The sequence below is a fragment of the Carassius auratus genome, chromosome 27 (genome assembly GCF_003368295.1).
Source record: "Carassius auratus strain Wakin chromosome 27, ASM336829v1, whole genome shotgun sequence".
NCBI lineage: Eukaryota > Metazoa > Chordata > Actinopteri > Cypriniformes > Cyprinidae > Carassius > Carassius auratus.
In genome coordinates this window covers 10,964,598-10,984,153 of record NC_039269.1, presented here as the reverse complement: position 1 = coordinate 10,984,153, position 19,556 = coordinate 10,964,598, and the positions used below count along the sequence as shown (strand labels likewise).

Genomic DNA, 19,556 nt, shown 5'->3' with positions numbered 1-19,556 from the left:
TTTTTCACTTGAAATTATATGTTAAATGCTTATGAGTTCAGTCGTGGCTGGTTATCCTCACACATGCTCTAAAACTCTTTAAATACGGATTTTTCCGAAAGTGAATGGGAGAAATGAATGGGAAATTTACTTCCGGCACCAGAGCTCTCTGGGGCTGTGGGTGGGACTGTGAAGCTCTATATCAACTTTGTAACTCGTTACCCCCCGAACACTGGACATAGCAGACGTATGTACCGAATACAAGAAGCTATCAATCAAGAAGGATTATGAGTTATTTTTCATTTTTAGTTTTTGATTAATCACTTGGATTAATCATTAATTTTGACAGCACTATAATGTTTACAGTAAATAGACAACCATACAAGTGTAATTGTCACTAAGCCTGCACCAATGTTCTTGTCCATTGCCCTCACAGATTCCTGCAGCTAAGCTTGGATGTACATTTACATTCCATTAAAGGTTATTGATGCCTCTGAAATTTGACTTTTTGCACCATAACAATACTTATTGGCAACTAGTCATCATATCTCTAGCTCTTTAATGTATTTGCATTGTACTAAAATGCGTTCATTTTCAATGGGATAAATGTGGCTGAAACAGGTAGCCTAGTGCCTCCCAAATTTTTCAACATGAACATTTTAATATAACATTATAGTCATTATTGCCTTTAGAAAAATGTTTTTTGAGGAGGTGGGGTAGTGCACACTAGGACCCTGTGGTGCGGCCTAAGCTTTTGTTCTTAATGGCATTTTTTTCCTTACATTACTTTTACTTTTATACTTTAAGTAGTTTTTTAAACCAGTACTTTTACACTTTTACTTGAGTAAAAAGCTTGAGTTGATACTTCAACTTCTACAAAAGTCTTTTTAAAACCTAGTATCTATACTTCTACTTGAGTAATGAAAGCCAATACTTTTGACACCACTGCCGAAATGAGCAGCTCAGTAATGATCGCACACCAGCAAAAGAATATAAAAAACCCTGTTTTTCCTACTCTTCATAATGAATAATCATTAACCTCCATCACAAAGTTTGCTCTTTTATCTTTTCAGAATGTATTCATTACAAAGAATAAGAAAACAATTCAAAACTTTCATGTGTATTACTAGCTCTGAGTGTTTTGGGGAATCAAGACTGTAATATATTATCTTCCATTTTCAAGACTTTTGAAATGTGTTATATTTCTGCTGGAGGAGGTGGAGCTCTAAACATTGACACTTATTGTGATCTTGTTAAAAACTCTTGAGTGCCTGTTGTAGAGCTCATTTAAGCTGCATTAGTGAAAACAGACAATGGTACACTGTTCTATAATTCTGCTCTTTGTCTTCACATGTAAGTATTTAATTTTGTTGCATTATTCATACAGTATTCATACCACTGAATAAATCATTGATCACACTTGATTCACTAAAATATCTACGTTTGTAAACATTGATTTATTTTTGCAGGTACTGTGTATGGAAATGAAATCAGACCAACTAAAACTGAGGAGTTTGCAGTTGAGGGTTCAAGTGTTATATTATCCTGCAGTTATTCATCTGCACGTTCTTTATTCTGGTACCGTCAGTATCCCGGATCAGCTCCTGAATTCCTTGTAACCATCACATATCGAGCAACAGAAGCTAAGAATTCTGATGTAGATCCCAGATTCACTGCTAAACCCAACAAAGAAAAGCAAAACCATGTGGATCTGGAGATCTCCTCTGCTAAAGTGACAGACTCTGCTCTGTACTACTGTGCCCTGACGCCCACAGTGACAGGAAACACAAGAACACTGTACAAAAACCTGACACATCTGAGGAGACAAATGTATTTATAGGGGGACATTAATAAGAGAACACTTAAATATCTTTCAGAATGAGTCAATATGTTTTACACACCATACTAAAAACTTGAAGTGTTGAGTGCATGTACAGTTCGAGAAATCACAAATATTTATTTACGGTATGTAATAAGTTGCAAAAACAGTATTAAAAGTATACAAATCTAATCCAATAATATTATATTCCCTGTAATTGTAAAGACAGCATATAATACTGAGCTAAAATTAACAAAAATGTGCAGAATTACATGAATTACCCTCATAATAATAGAAATTACCCTAATCATCATAAATAAATTTTCTGTTGTAGTACAACATATTACACCCATCCATAATGCATGAAAATCAGGAGAAAACATTAGATTGTAACTGATTGTATCTTTCTTCTGTTCCCCAGGAGTGAAATGTAAATAGAGAGGAGGGTCTACACAGATCTGACACAATCTAATCAAATCAGACTGGAGTAGAAACAATTCAGTCTTCCAGTGAACACACTGCACTGCACAATGGATGTCTTTTCAGTTTTTCTCTTCTATAGTCTGGCATGTATGTATATTCATATACAAATTGATACATTTTTGATGATTAGCTTAATTAAAACAGATGTTATTACAATCTATCTCATCTTTTTCAGCTGCTGTCTCTGGAAACATCATCACACCAGATGAAACAGAGCTTTCTGCTGAGGAGGGTTCAAATGTTACATTATCCTGTAGTTATTCCTCTGCAGATGATCTATTCTGGTACCGTCAGTATCCCGGATCAGCTCCTGAATTTCTTGACTTCATCTTTGATGGTGCAACAAACACAAAAAAGTCTGATGTAGATCCAAGATTCTCAGTTAAACTCAGTAACCGGGAACAAAAGCATGTGGATCTGATCATCTCCTCTGCTGCTGTATCAGACTCTGCTCTGTATTACTGTGCTCTGAGGCCCACAGTGACAGGAAACACATCAGCTCTCGACAAAAACCCTTTACCCAGGGAGAGTGAGCAAGAATATAGATCATATATCCTTAAATTGACATCATAAATTGTATACAGCATACAGTACTGTCTTTCACTTTGCATGCACGTTACTTTTTTCATGTTATATAATACAGTAGGTTCTATATGATATAAAAAGTGTTAAATGATAATCACACTGTGCAAGCACATTTGTACCACATGGCTGCTCTTGAGAAAATGCACACATGGATCTAGATAGATGTATTCAAAGCAAACAGCATCATGTGACAGCGAGCAGGAAGTTCCTGTGTGTCTTTACGACCTTCAGTGTCTCATACACAGTGCAGAATATTGACAGGCTCAAGAAAGAACTGAGCTGATCTTATTCAACATGGACAGATACTTTATACTCATTGTTATTATGGGAACAGGTACATTAATTATTATTAATGTTTTAACAAACTTCTTTTAGTCATCTTTAGTGTTTGAGCGGTGTCTTGTATTGAAAATGTGTTTGGTTTATATTTTGCTTTTTGTTCACAGGTTTGGTGTCCGGGGACAGTATTGATCCAGATAAAGAGAAAAATGTTATCACAAAAGAAACAGAAACTGTTAAGCTGAGCTGCTCGTACAGTACAACCAGCAATAATGTTCTTCTTTACTGGTACAGACAGTATCTACATGGGAAAATTATGTTTTTAGCATATAAAGGTGCTCGATCACGGAGTGCTGCAGAAACTGCTGATAATCGGTTTCATGCAACTACATCACAAACATCCACTGAACTTACTATAACTGATGTACGTCTGTTAGATTCAGCTCTCTATTATTGTGCTCTAAGAGTTGGAGCCCAGTGATACAAAACATGAAGAATGTCATACAAAAACCTGAAGCTCTTTTCACTTTGAACTAATAGTGAAAACCACAATCAAAACCACAATCTATCCAGCCCTGAATGTAATAAGGTTTGTGGCAACACCTGTAAAGTAGATTAATTTACATCATAAAAATAAACCAGAAAGAAAACATTTTTCTTTTAATGTTTTAATGTGTCATTAGTTCCCTGCATGAATACAGTTTTAAATGTATGTTTATTCAACAAATTCCTTTTTCTTTTAATTTAAGGTGATTAGTAAAATTAATAAATAAAATCCAAATCAAAAATTATAAATGGAAAACTGTTTTGCTTTTTTAATTTAATTGTATTTATTTTTTTTGATGATGATGAATGCACATCCTTGCCAACTTGAGGCAAAAGTGTATCCTGTTATACATACAAGCTCTCCCCATGTGTTTAACCTGTGCAAACACACAGAGAAATCTAAATTGAAGACTGGCTCATCATAATCATAAACTCAGACTGTTAATCATCATAATATTTTGCTAATATTTCAGTTTTTATGTAAAGCTTTATGTAAACTATTTACTTGCAATTGGTAACTTGCCTTTATTTCTTATTGTCTTTACCTCTGAATATGTCACTGTTAACTCTCTCCAGTGGTAAAGCCAGAATCTCAGAGCAAACCCTCTGTAGTAGAGTTTCTATTTATTGTAGCTGAAATTGAAGCAAATCTGAGTCTGATCTTTGTCTGTATTCAGAAAAGAAATCTAATCAAAATGATCAGAGATACGTAAATCCGAACACTACTCTGGGTCTTTGTAACATTTTATGAAGCAACTGTATTCAAAAAGGAGACAATGACAAAATTATTCTGAAATGTATTGCCTTTTTTGGTGAGGAAGTGAAGTATATCTGTGAGGATATTTTGCTGAATCTGACAGAGACTGTGTCATTAGATCATTCAAGTTCAGACTATAAGCACACATATGATAGTCCATATTCTGCTTTCTGCTTTAGTATGTACTGTAAGTTTCATCATTTTAATGCATTACATTTATTTTCACAATGAAGTATGTTAATTAATAGTTAATCATATGGTCTTATTGGGTGGGATAAAAAAAGTGCTCTAAGTAATTAACTACTAAAATGTAAATGTTTCATTATCAGTATAGTCATATAATAATAACACCATCTTAACATTTTGCTTTTCTCTGCAGGTGCCAGTAAAGGAGATACTATTAAGCCAGGAAAAAAAAAAAAACAGAAGAATCTGCTTCTGATGGTTCAAATGTTAAAATATCCTGCAGTTATTCATCTGCATTATCTTTACTTTGGGACCGTCAATATCCCGGATCAGCTCATGAGTTCCTCATGCTCATTGTAGAAGGTGTAAAAAAACAACAACAACTCAGATGTCTGATGTAGATTACAGACTCACTACTAATATTAGAAAAACAGAAAAACAAAACCACATGGATCTAATAATCTCCTCTGCTGCTTGAAGGGTTGTGAGTTCGAGTCCCGGGCCAGCAGGAATTGTGGGTGGGGGGAGTGCATGTACAGTGCTCTCTCTACCCTCAATACCACGCCTTAGGTGCCCTTGAGCAAGGCATCGAACCCCCAACTGCTCCCCGGGCGCCGCAGCATAAATGGCTGCCCACTGCTCCGGGTGTGTGTTCACAGTGTGTGTGTGTGTTCACTGCTCTGTGTGTGTGCACTTTGGATGGGTTAAATGCAGAGCACAAATTCTGAGTATGGGTCACCATACTTGGCTGAATGTCACGTCACTGGTCACTGGTATCAGACTCTGCTGTGTACTACTGTGCTCTGAGGCCCACAGTCACAAGAACACTTTACAAAAACCTGACACCGATGAATTTGTACAATTTTTGTTTCAATAAATCTACTTATATAAATAGATTAGTGTATTTATTTTTTATTTCACAATGGAGGCTCGAACCTTTAGGCTCAACTTTAGCTCAGAGTCACCCCCTGACTAAAATAAAACAATGATCTCAGAAATACAGTAGGATTTGAGGGTGAAACACTCATATAATAGCACTAAAACATTTCAGGAAATTTAAAAAAGAAAACAAGCACACTTTAATTCTATGTGCACAGAACAGCATAAAGCTCCCATATTTCCACAGAATTGGACCGTTCACATCACCTGTGATCTTTGCTCTGCACATTCTGTAGACTACGTACACAATTGCAAATGCAATGTAAGTACAATCATTAATTTTATCAGAGGTGATTATTATCAATAACTGAATGTTGACATTGGGAACACAGTGATAAATATTACTGCTATTGAATATTCTCATAAAACTCATTCTGGTAAAATCTCTTTATAATAATATCCTGAAGAGGGCAGTATAAATGCACTACAACTACTAGTTTGTTTGTTTAAACTCTCTTCTCCTTCTAAGAACCATCTCATTTACTACTGAAACTGAATGAACGAATGAACTTTTTCTTCTGTTGTAAAATGATAACACCTATGTTGTTGAAATTGTTAATTTTTGCATCAGTTTTTTATGGTAAGTGGGGGAAATTGTCATTTTGTAATTACTTAAAACAGTTTTATAACCATACTTGCATTTTTACAGTTAAATTGTTTTTACTGTCTTTACAGAGTGTCATGGAGAAGAGAGTGTTGATCAGCCAGATCAAGACATCACTGAATTTGAAGGAAAACCAGTAACATTGCAATGCAAATTTAAAACCGCTTCATCACAACCGGACCACTTCTGGTACATCCAAAGAGCAGATGACTTTCCCAAATACATACTGAGGAGAAATAAATATGGAAGTGAAGATAATGATGCTCAGTTCCAGGAGAGATTTGACTCTGAAGTGTCGTCAGATTCAGTTCCACTGATGATCAAGAATCTGCGTGTGTCTGACTCTGCTGTGTACTACTGTGCTCTGAGGTCCACAGTGACTGAAACACACTCAACACTCATACAAAAACAGAGGAAGTGCTCAATTATGTGAATATGACTCACAAATCTCTGTGATATTGACTTCTGTACCACAACAACAGCCGCATTTCCACTGTCGGGCCAGTGCGAGCCAGGGCTTAAAGCGGGCCTGGCGGGGCTCATAGCCTCGGGCCAGTAGCACCGAGGCCAGAATAGTGCAGGGTTTCCATAGTCGAGCCTGAAGCTCCGCTGCGCGTCACTAAACACGCCCTTTACACACCTCTCAGGAGCAACCTCATTATTTCACCAACAAAGAGAAGTTACAGTATCAGAAAACTAAGAAATTAGTCACTGGAACATGCGTGATCACAAAACGAAAATGATAAGAGCGGCCGTTTGTTTGCATGCTTTGTTATATATTCAAATTCAAAAGCATCGATGTAGAATGAGTGGTACATTAATCATATTGATTTAATTTATCAGGACTCAAAATTAATCACATATAAATACACGTATTTCTATTTTATTTATTTATTTTTAACGCTTATGAAAATAGCCTGCTTATTCAGTCGAATCTGTTTCTGTTTATTAGCCCCAGTAGCCGTCACATTTAGAATGAATGATAATATCTCTATTTTATCATTCATACAGGTGTGTTAAAGCTGTTATCTCACTAAAATGATCTGCAGCGCTGAGCCAGGCCAAAAAACGGGCCAAAAAACCCCGGAAGTGACAGTGGAAACTTACTAGCGCCAGGTTTAAGCTCGCCAGTGGAAACGCGGCTAATAACATTCATAAAATAAAAAAATGTATTTTTAATTATTAAGTGTTTATCCACTCCTTAACCGACATTTACGTTATTATATCCTATGTACTGTACAGTAAGTGAAAAGTTCATTTTACAATGTAATTGCTAACAGCATTTATATATATATATATATATATATATATATATATATATATATATATATATATATATATATATATATTAGGGGTGTAACGGTTCACAAAATTCACGGTTCGGTTCGATACGATACACTGATGTCACGGTTCGGTTCGGTTCGGTTCGATACGTTTTAGATACAGCAAAATGTAAAAACATCTCAACTTTTCAGAATGCCGCAAGCGCACCGCGGGTCATGTGACAAGAACTAACCAATCAGCTTCATCCTTTCCCGTAACAACGTTGAGAGCTCAGCCAAGATGAAGGAACAGCTGATCATAGTTGTATATGGATTGCAATTTTGAAATAAATTCAGTAGCAGAGCTACTGCAAGCGATTTTTAGAGCTGCAAATCCATTTATCCTTCGCTGAAATTTCCGCGTCTCATGGAGAGAGCACGTCATTGTTGCTTAGCAAAGACAGACGCCTCATGAGCGCTTCTGCCCGAGCGCTTTGGAAAGGAGGAGAAAGACGCGCTTAGCGTTTTCCATGCGTTTTTAGGCACGATATGTGAACTAAATAGACAAATAAATATGTGAAAGAATAGACCTGTTGGTTATTGGAGGATCTTCTCATTTCTAGTCTGTTAAACGCATTGGCTATTTTGCAACGAGCCTTCAGCGTGTACTGAGTGAGCGAGCGCCTGCTGAGTAGCCTAACATAAACATATAAGATGGTGTTTTTTTCTTCTTCGGGAGTGTCAGGGGCGTTGCCTGTTACGTTGTTTGGGTTATTGGGCTACCTTGTTGAACGCATATCATTATATTTCTCTCTCTCTCTTTTTTTTTTTTTTTTCAAATATAATTAATTACTCCAACGAACCGTTCGGTATACATAATGCGTACCGCGTACCGAACCGAAAGCGTCGTACCGAACGGTTCAATACGAATACGCGTATCGTTACACCCCTAATATATATATATATATATATATATATATATATATATATATATATATATATATATATATATATATATATTTGGTAAAAGTATTTCTGATATGATGGCTAGAGTGCAACGCTGCAACTTTTGATAGAAGAGGAGTAGTTCTAAATAAAATGCTATAATCAACACTTTTTATATTTAGTTAATTTTGGTGGCTGTTATAGTAAAATCACAGTAAATGTTTTCAAAACAGTTCCACGTGTTTAAACTGAATTCTCAACGCAGACATATCCCTTCCAACAGAGCTTAAATCAAAGGGCTAAATTTATGGTAGAAAATTCCCATTTATATTTCAATTATGACTGTTTTTGATTAGAAATAAATTAATTATGAGTGCACCTTACAAAACACATTTTGTGATCCCTTTAAATTAATGTGACTTTAAAAGTATATTAAGCATGTTAGTACTGCTTATTACACTACATTAATACAAAAGTAGTATGTAGTTTATGTTTCATGGATTATCATGCGCAACTCATTGTCCTGTTATAATGTGCAACAAGATGGCAGTGTTCTCAGAGATTCATTAGGAATTGCAGCAGAGAACAACAGAACTGAATTTGTGGAACTGAACTTGGGTAAAATGTAACTCAGAGAGGAGGGACTGTGTTCACAGATCTGACATGATCAAATCGTGTTTCAGAGACTTTCATTCTGACTCTTCTCAGAGTGAACACGTGTACAATGGATCTTCATTCAGTTATTCTGTTTTGTGCATTAGCAGGTATTTATTTGGTTAATTATACATTTTTTTTTTTGCTTTATTTAAAATAGACCTATTTCATTTAGAATAAATGTTTTCTCTTTCAGCTGCAGTCTTTGCAAATGACATCAAACCAAAAAACACAGATGTTGTTTATGAGGAGGGTTCAAATGTTACAATGTCCTGCAGTCATTCCCCAGCAGCTACAGATTATATCCACTGGTACATTCAGTATGAAATATCAAAACCTGAATTTCTTGTGCAATCCTTCGCTAGTGCAAAAAAAAAGATGAGGTGTCTGGTGTAGATCCAAGATTCTTGGTTAAAGTTGAAAAAAGGGATCAAATCCATGTGGATCTGGAGATCTCCTCTGCTGCTGTATCAGACTCTGCTCTGTACTACTGTGCTCTGAGGCCCACAGTGACAGGAAACACATCAGTTTCCTACAAAAACCTGTTACAATGGGAGAGGAGAGGAACACAGAGAAAGAGAAAAAGACAATGAGAAAGTGGTAACTACCCATTATAATAATACGTCAAAGAAATAACAGGAACAATGAATAAATATCAGGCAGTTACCTAAATCAAAAGTTAGAAAACTCATTTAATCAGTCTACTGGTAAATCAAAAACAAACGAACAGTCTAAAAGTAAGCCAATTAAATCCCTACAATATTATCCATTTGTTGACAAATGAATTTAGGTTATCCTGTAATTCATAAAACAGTCAAATGTGACAAACTTATAAATATTCAAATGATCCGTGTGTGTGCAATATAAGGGACAGATTCATTCATGCCACAGAATGGCAGTGTTCACACTTCACACACATTCACATGGATTTAATGCTATTATATTTCCAAATGATATTATATATACAAAATAGTAAGACTATACAACTGCAAAATATTTAATATATTTTCACCAGTTGATTTTCCATGATGAGAAATATGGGGAAATCAAACAGTCCAATATGCAAGCCATGCCTTTTACAGGAAGTTCCTGTGTGTGTTTCTGACAGATCTGCAGTGACTTACAGCTCAGAGCACTGAGAGACTCAACAGAGAACTGAACTGATCTGACTGAACATGGACAGATGCTTTATACTGATACTCATTGTGGGAACAGGTACATTATTTGCTGAACGGCTGAGTTTTAAAACATAAAACCCCAAAAGCTATATGATTTAATTGACTGATTGCTGGTTTAATAAAAAGTCAATAGTATTTACAATATTATTTCATTTATTTGTTTATTATTTGTTTATTAATATTTTGATTGTATGTGCTTTTTGTTGACAGGTTTGGTGGTAGGAGATAACATTGATCCAGATAAAGGGACAGAAAAATCTTCTAAAGAAACAGAAACTGTCAAACTGAGCTGCTCATATAGTACGAGTAGTGATTATGTATGTCTTTACTGGTACAGACAGTATGCCAACAGAAAACCACAATTCGTATTATACAAATATGCACGGTCATCAGGTGATTACGAAGACACCTCTGATGATCGGTTTCATTCAGCTACAACACACACATTCACTGAACTCACTATTACTGATGTACGTCTGTCAGATTCAGCTCTCTATTATTGTGCTCTAAGAGTAGTTGCCCAGTGATACAAAACATGAGACATGTTGTACAAAAACCTGAAGCTCTTTTCACTTTGAAAATATCTAGTGAAAACCACAATCAAAACCACAATCTATCCAGCTCTTAATGTAATAAAATATGTGGTCACACCTGTGCCAGTCTGAATTAGGCATGTTATAAAACTTAAATTAAAATAAAATTAAAATAATAATATGAAAAAAGTATCACGTTTCTTCAGTGCAACACACAACTTAATTTCAATCTCTCCTACCTTCTTATTAATACATTTTAATAAAAAAAAATTCTTCTTCATTTTTTCATAATTTTCTATTATATGTATGTCAGTATAAAAAAAAAATTAATTAATTATATATATTTTTATTTTTAAATATCACTAATATGATCATTTTTTATAAGTTAGTTTACATAATTCCACTACTCTTGGCTTGACCATTAGCCCCAGCAACTGATTAACCCCAGCAAATACAAAAGCACATGTGCTTGATAAATTATTATGTGGATATTAATAATAAATGATATTAAATATACACACATTCACACATTATATTTCCTATTTTTAGCAATCAAACACTCCAACAGTGGGCGGAGTTTATTCACACTGTTCAGAGTGTGAGAGAGAGTCAAGTTATTCAGATACTGTTTTTACCATTACTGTCTCTCTGAAGACATCATGTTTGTCTTTACCTGGATGATAATTCTACTTTTCACGGGTAAGAGATACTCATATGTACTCAATATGTTTATTATGAAAGCAACAGCAAAAAAATTAAAAATAAAATAAAATCCAGATCTGTTATACTAATGTGCTGCTTGATTAATTGGGATTCTTTTCTTTTCCACAGAAACGTCTTTTGCTGATACAGTACAACCATTGTCTTCAGAAAAATATGTTGTTGAGGGTAAAAATGTGACTCTGTCTTGTAATTACAGTTCCAGCACTGGCAATGTTAACTCTCTCCAGTGGTATCGCCAGTATGTTGGAGCAAAACCAGAATTCCTGCTTCTTTTAAATGAATATTTAAATAAATCTGAGCCTGATCTTCGTCTGTATTCAAAAGCCACAAAAGAAATCAATCGTGTGGATCTGGAGATCTCCTCTACTGCTGTATCTGACTCTGCTCTGTACTACTGTGCTCTGGAGCCCACAGTGAAAGGAAACACGTGAACACTGTACAAAAACCTGTTACAATGTGTTGCATCTGTAATGCACAAATGTGTTTCGTAAACTGGTGGGCTCAACATGATCCCAGGAGGACCCTTTTCACCTAGTCATTTCGATCTATGTGAGATAATGTACAGTCACTGTCAGCCACATATAAATGAATATGAAATAGATTTTACAGTTAAAGTTTGAGTTTATTTTAATCTTACCTGTTGCTATGTTAACTCAATGCATCCTCTAATGAAAAAACAAATAAACAAACAAACAAAAAACAGTCCGCAACAACAAAGTGTGTGTTGGTCAAAAATGACCTTTTCCTTTATTTCATTTAAATGAGATAGTTACGGTACTCTATATTTTAGTTGGATCATTTTTTTTATTTAATATTTTGTATTTTTAGAGGACATATTTTACTAAATAATACTTATGCAGTAGTTATAATTAATGTATTGCTTATTAACCACTTTTTGACCCCTTAATAACTGAAGATTATTAATAACTGAATGCTGAAATTGGGAACACGGTGTTAACTATTGTTCTGTCATATGCTACTGAACAATAAATACAAAACTAACTCACTAAAATCTCTTTCCAATAATATCCTGAAGAGGGCAGTATACACACCTCTTAAAATCTTTTTTTTTTTCATTTCCCTTATCTGTTTAACCTCTCCTCCTTATGAAGCATCCTATTTCTTACTGAAACAAATGATTGAATGAATGATTTCGTTTTTCTCCTGTTTCAGTCACATGTAAAAATGATAACTCCTATGTTGCTGAAGTTGTTCATTTTTGCATCAGTTTATCAAGGTAAGTTGGGGAGTATGTTCATGATTACGTCAAACAGTTTTATAACCTTATTAAAAGTTTGTTTTATTTATTTTTTTGTTTACAGAGTGTCATGGAGAAGACAGTGTTGATCAGCCAGATCGACACATCTCTGAATTCGAACAAAGATCAGTAACATTACAATGCAAATATAAAACAACTTCACCACAACCAGAACTTTTCTGGTACATCCAGAAAGAAAATGACTTTCCTAAATACATGCTGAGGAGAAACAAATATGGAGGTAAAGATAATGATGCTCAGTTCCAGAAGAGATTTGACTCTAAAGTGTCATCAGATTCAGTTCCACTGACGATCAAGAACCTACATGTATCTGACTCTGCTGTGTACTTCTGTGCTCTGAGGCCCACAGTGACAGGAAACACAACAACACTGTACAAAAAACCTGACACACATCATTGCATCTACACAGGGGCGGATTTAGACATTTTGGGGCCCAAGGCAAACACAGACATGGGGCCCTCTACATGTCTTGTTTCCCTCCTTTTGTCAATCCTTATTTAAAAAAAAAAAAAGCCCAACTTGTTACTTCTCTTCAGCAGTCTTCACACAGCAATGATGTATAGACATCTGGAGTTGTATCTGTAAGAAAAAAAGAAGAAAAATAAAAAGGATAAATTCTATCCTTGCTCTGAACTGGGCCTACTGCACTATTAAGCAGCGTTCTTTGTCAGTGAGATGTTTTGGCCAGAGTGCTTGGTCATCTTCAAGTTCAAGTGTAACAAATTGGTCACAATAGCCGTGTTTCCAATACCGAGCTAAGACCGTGCGTGCTAGTGCGTGTCAGGGCCAGTCGCGTTTCCACTGTCACTTCCGGGGCTTGATCGTGCCTCGGGCTTCCTCGGGGCCAACGGCCAGGGTTTTTTGGCCCGACGAAAACCTTGGGCCAAAGCGGGCCAGCTGGGGCTAGAGGAGGGGTTAGGAACAAAGGCGGAGTTTCTCCGTGTCTAGAGAGCGTCAGCGCGGATCATTTCAGAAAGATAACAGCTTAAACACCAGCATTAAAGACTTTTTAAATAAGTTAAGATCAAAACTCACTCAGTTAGCAGCAAGTGTTTGAAATAACTTGATCCGATGTGTATTATAATCACTAAACAAGGCAGAAATATAAGCGATGTAAAAGACTATGCACGCTAAACATTAACGTTACACAGTAAACATGTTAAATATGACTGCTTGGATAAATCAGACGTCAGCTTCTTATTCTCCATCACAATTGTGTATTTATTAAGTAACATTTTATCTGTCGTCTCGTTTCAAGAGTTTAGCTCCACGTTGCATATCATCAAAATATAATAATGATTTTTGTTCGGGAGCTTTTATAAAAATAGCGAGTCTGCGCCGAGGATCATTTCAGAAAGATAACAGCTTAACACCAGCATTAAACACTTTTTTTTTTTTAAATAAGTTGAGCTCAAAACTCTCTTTCAGTCAGCAGCGAGTGTTTGAAATAACTTGATCCAATGTGGATAATCACCATACAGGGCAGAAATATGTATAAGCGATGCAAAAGACTATGCACGCTAAACATGCTACCATAGTAAACATGGTAAAATAAGACCGCTTGAAGAAATCAGACGTCAGCTTCTTATTCTCTATCACAATCGTGTATTAAGTAACTTATATTACCTTTCACAAGCCTCGTCTCGAGAGTTTATCTCACGTTGCCTATCATAAAAGAATATAGCCTAATAATGTTTTTTGTTCGGGAGCTTTTATAAAAATAGAGATTCATTCTAAATGTGACGGCTATACTGTGGCTAATAAACAGAAACAGACTCGACTGAATAAGCAGGCTATTTTCATAAGCGTTAAAAATAAATAAAATAGAAATAAGTGTATTTATGTGTGATTAATTTTGAGTCCTGATAAATTAAATCAATTCTATAGTTAAAACATCGATGATTTTGAATTTGAATATATAAAGCATGCAAACAAACGGCCTCTTTTAAGCCCTGGCTCGCACTGGGCCGACAGTGGAAATGCGGCTAGTGACTGCTAGTACCTTTTTTCAGTACCGCTTGGGTAGCTTCGCTTCATTTTTACTGTCAACACTCTCTCTGTACACAATGTCTATCACTGTCAATCACTTCTTCGTCAGTTTTTTGGCGCATTACAGCCTTGTCACTTTCGCAGATGCGCAGTAAGTGAAATAATGGAATAGTCCAATGTAGTGAGGTGGGGGGCCCTCCTGTCTGCGACACTAATGATTTGATGCCATTTTTCGCAAATGGAGTTTTAGAAATATATATTTTGCACGAAGTAAAAAAAAAAAAAAAATCTTTAAGCAAGTTAATGGGGCATTTGGGGGCCCCTAGGTAGCTCGGGGCCCAAGGCAATTGCCGACCTTTGCCTAATGGTAAAGTCCGCCCCATCTACATGACCAACCTCCATATCTGCTAGTTACAACAGGGAACACTTTTCTAATCATCAAAAAGTAGTATTATATACATGGATTTTCATTCTCGACATAAAAAAGTCATAACAGAAAAGAAGACATACAAAGATACACCTAAAAGATGCCTCTCTGGGTCTTCATGACATTTTATAAAACAGCCATATTCAAAGAGATCAAACTCATAAGATCATAAAAATCTACTTTAGATGCATTTATTCAGTTACTTTATTCTTAATTTATTCAGTTATTACTAAAATAAGTGAGCAAATAGCTTTACAATATACAGAATAATAACATAAACATAGGGGAGTTTAAGCATCTGTTCAAAAACACTTGAACAGAGAGTGTTCAGTTTGCATCATCTGTTTAGCATTTTCAAACTTTATCCACTAGGGGTCATTATGAGTATATCATGTGACATGATACAAACATTTAAAGCTCTGTGAGATGAGCCCAAAGTTTTTAAAGGAGAGCTAAGTGAATTCTTTGTTCTTTTACCTTATAGATCAACTATGTTTAGATGGGATTTGATATCTCTGTGCTTCATAATATATTTTGATGGTAAGCACATATTTGCTGCATACTTTTACAGCAAAACGGTTTACATAAATATAGGTTACTAAATGTTTACACTTACCTTCCTAATAATTTATGCTAATGATTTACTTTTTCTGTTTATTTTTCCAGTGTCATCTGGACAGGACAGGGTTGAACAGTCTTCAGAAGAAATGACTGCGAGTGAAGGAGCTCAAGTTATTGTATGGTGTAAATATATTACCACTGATACAGCCCCATACCTCTTCTGGTACCAACAACTACCAAACAGATCACCAACATTCATTCTAAATAAATTAACTTTCAGTGAGGGAACTACTGAGCCTGATTTTAAGAAGAGATTTTCTGCGACACTGGATACAACATCAAAAACAGTTCCACTGATGATCAAGAACCTACATGTCTCTGACTCTGCTGTGTACTACTGTGCTCTGAGGCCCACAGTCACAGGAAACACAACAACACTGCACAAAAACCCTGCAAATAAATAATACTGGAATGTTTGGTCATACACAATCCACAGGGATTGATTCATTAGGCATATTGATCCTGATAAACCTGATAGCTGCCTATGATACTAAGTCTATGTGAAGAGCTATTCCTAATAGAACCTTAATTACAGCTTTAAAAAAAAATCAAAAAGCGTCTATGTTTTTTGTGTGTTTATTGTAATATTTGAAACATATATAATGTTATTTATAAAGAATTACACTCATATATTGTAGTTCAAATGGTTTTCTTTACAATTAAACTTTTTTTTTTTCTCTCCTTTGTATGTGTGTAGGGTAAACATTTGAATTTGAGTATGACAAATTTAGGCGAAAATACCAAAGAACCGACCTGTACTTACAAACACATAAGCATATGCTTATTATATAATACAATTTATGACAACTAAATAAAACATTTAGGATTTAAAAGTATTTTTCAGGTCACTAATCATATTTGTGACATTGACTGTGGTAATAATAATAATACAAAATGTATAATATCACTGTTGATATTATTGGCTCACTAATAATAAAAATATTGCATATCAAAATCATCTGTTCTATAAATAATGTATGCTTCTCTGCAGGTGCAAAGGCTTTCCTTTAACCAGTGGTGGGGCAAAAACAAGAGAAAGGGTAGACTGTATCATCACACAGAAAGCAGGAAGTTCCAGTGTGTTTGAGATTGAACCTGCAGAGACTCACAGTAACACAGATCTACAGCTCAGAGCACAACATTAACACACACCTGATCTGACCTCAACATGGAAAAAAACCTGCTGCTGATTTTAATTCTGACATCAGGTATAGTTGACTCTTTTTATTTTTATTACAGTGGTATTAATTAAATATTTTGAGATATTATTATTATTGTTGTTTTTGTTCGTTTATTTTAGGTGCGATGACTGCAGACCAGATTTGGCCAAACAAAGATGCTGTTGTCATAAAGGAAGATGAAACTGTGACCCTCAGCTGCTCATGTGATACAAGCAGTAGTTATACGTATTGGTACAGACAATATCCTAATAAAGAGCTTCAATATTTAATAGATTCTGGACAATCAAATAGTGGAAGGTTTGGTGTGACTGAATCAGAAACATCCACTGAACTCACTATCACTGGTGTAACTCTGTCAGATTCAGCTCTCTATTATTGTGCTCTAAGAGTAGCAGCCCAGTGATACAAAGTCTATGTGAAGCTGTACAAAAACTCTAATTCATTTTTCACTTTGATGGTAAGTCACATCAAACCCACAATCTATTATTCACCTGTGTGTGGTTACTGAAAGGGTAACGGAAGGAAACAAAATATAGCAGAATGATTCACTACTTCCTTACAGTACATTACACTTCTCTTAAAGAAAGTTTTCCAGTGATAAGTCAAATTTCCAGTATGTCCTGATTCCCAATTTTAATTTAATTGACACATTACTCCTAGTAAGTACCTAATTCCTTTCAAAAGCATTAATCAATTTGGATTACCCTAAAATTATACTAACCCACTGGCCTCTCATTGACTCGCTGTATTTTAAATGATGTTAATCCTGATACAGTTAATAAGGATGTTTTAATCATATTCATGTCACTTTTACTGCTGTTGTCAGTTGTACAGTTGTGCCTAATAAATAACTGTTTTAGTACAACGAAAAATAAACTGCAAACCTAAATTAATTCCATTTCTAATATGAAAATATAAACAGAGAATTTAAACAGAGAACTTTAAGAAGTTTGAGGAAATATTCCAGATCATATCATATAATAACTTAATTAATAATATTATTAATATTAATAATATTATTAATAAATATATTATTATTATTTTTAATTTTTTTCTAAAATCCTGTCAAATGTGCACAAACTACTAGCTACTACTAAAAATAGTAGAAACATAATTTTCTGTAAAGTTGCTTTGTAACGATTTGTTTTGTAAAAAGCGCTATACAAATAAACTTGAATTGAATTGAAAATAATCTGTATATTGAGATCTGAGGTTTTCCATCATACAAAAGAGTAAGGAACCACAAGAGGGTACAGTAGGACATGAATGGTAATCGAATGACACAGTGGTGTATGAAACAGATCTGATCTGATCTTCTCTCTCAAAGAGCTCTCAGGAAGAGGAGGGGTTTAAAGCACTGATACCTGATGTGATCTTGTTAAACCTCTGTTAGAGAGAGCATACGAAACACACACAATGATGCTCCATTCTGTCATTCTGCTTTCTGCCTTTGCATGTAAGTATTGAAGTATTTAGTGATTTGCATCTAAATTATGTATAAAGTGTATTCCTTTATATTACAATACACAGTTCACTAAATATTTGATCTACTCTTGCAGATGCAACGTATGGAAATGAAATTAAACCTACCAAAATTTTGGAGTTTGCTGAGGAGGGTTCAAGTGTTGCATTATCCTGCAGTTATTCATCTGCATACAATCTTCACTGGTACCGTCAGTATCCCGGATCAGCTCCTCAGTTCATCGTGTTCATCTCAGGCAGTGCAAAAGACGATCAGGAGTCTAATGTAGATTCCAGATTCAAGGCTAAAGTCACTAAAGACAAAGAAAACCATGTGGATCTGAAGATCTCCTCTGTATCTATATCAGACTCTGCTCTGTACTACTGCGCTCTGGAGCCCACAGTGACAGGAAACACAAGAAGACCGTACAAAAACCTGACATAACTATAACCCTATCACAAAATAAGTTAAGTGAACTTAAGCATAAAAGCATAATAATTTATGCTAATTATTTACTTTTCTGTTTAATTTTCCAGTGTCTTTGGGACAGGACAGAGTTGAACAGTCTCCTGAAGAAATTACTGCGAGTGAAAGAGATCAAGTTATTGTAAGGTGTTATTATTTTACCACCGATTCAAACATAAACTTTTCTGGTACCAACAACTACCAAACAGATGACCAACATTCATTCTAAATAAATTAACTTACGGTGAAGGAACTACTGAGCCTGATTTTAAGAAGAGATTTTCTGCAACACTGAATTCAACATCAGAAACAGTTCAACTGATGATCAAGAACTATGGGTTTACTGAAGAAAAACCTGCTCCTGACCAGGATAGATTCATAGAGTAATTTACCATGGTAACCGACTCAGAGCATAAGATACCTCTCTTTCAGAAACGGGCTTGACTTACTCTGCTTTCTTGGGTTTGACAAACCTCCCATTCTGAAACGGAAAACCCAAAGTTTCCCTCATTTCAGGGTTAACATTAAGTTTTCACGTAACCTCCTTTCTGAAACAGGCCCCAGGGTCCTGTTCTTTATATGTTGATAACTCAGTTATAGCTGGATTTGACTGTTGATGACTTGGCATTATCTTGGATTGGTTGGTTCTTCGAAGCTCAT

General features: G+C 35.3%; 1 protein-coding gene and 4 gene segments (V, D, J or C); all 5 read left to right on the top strand.

Moving 5' to 3' along the window:
• Positions 1-1,266: 1,266 nt before the first annotated feature.
• On the top strand, positions 1,267-1,819 carry LOC113046298 (T cell receptor alpha variable 9-1-like). The segment is given in 2 exon segments: positions 1,267-1,332; positions 1,449-1,819. Coding segments are annotated over 2 exon segments (411 nt in total).
• A 346-nt stretch (positions 1,820-2,165) lies between these two features.
• On the top strand, positions 2,166-2,854 carry LOC113046297 (T cell receptor alpha variable 1-2-like). The segment is given in 2 exon segments: positions 2,166-2,368; positions 2,457-2,854. Coding segments are annotated over 2 exon segments (438 nt in total).
• A 281-nt stretch (positions 2,855-3,135) lies between these two features.
• LOC113046296 (T cell receptor alpha variable 14/delta variable 4-like) lies at positions 3,136-3,626 on the top strand. The segment is given in 2 exon segments: positions 3,136-3,200; positions 3,313-3,626. Coding segments are annotated over 2 exon segments (354 nt in total).
• Positions 3,627-12,582: 8,956 nt separating this feature from the next.
• Positions 12,583-16,933, top strand: LOC113046295 (uncharacterized). The gene is made up of 4 exons (XM_026207208.1): positions 12,583-12,709; positions 12,795-13,217; positions 15,834-15,951; positions 16,780-16,933. The coding sequence occupies exons 1-4, from the start codon at positions 12,616-12,618 to the stop codon at positions 16,931-16,933; spliced, it is 789 nt and encodes a 262-aa protein (XP_026062993.1). The 5' UTR covers positions 12,583-12,615.
• Positions 16,934-18,310: 1,377 nt separating this feature from the next.
• Positions 18,311-18,875, top strand: LOC113046294 (T cell receptor alpha variable 12-2-like). The segment is given in 2 exon segments: positions 18,311-18,425; positions 18,529-18,875. Coding segments are annotated over 2 exon segments (387 nt in total).
• The last annotated feature ends 681 nt before the right edge of the window (positions 18,876-19,556 follow it).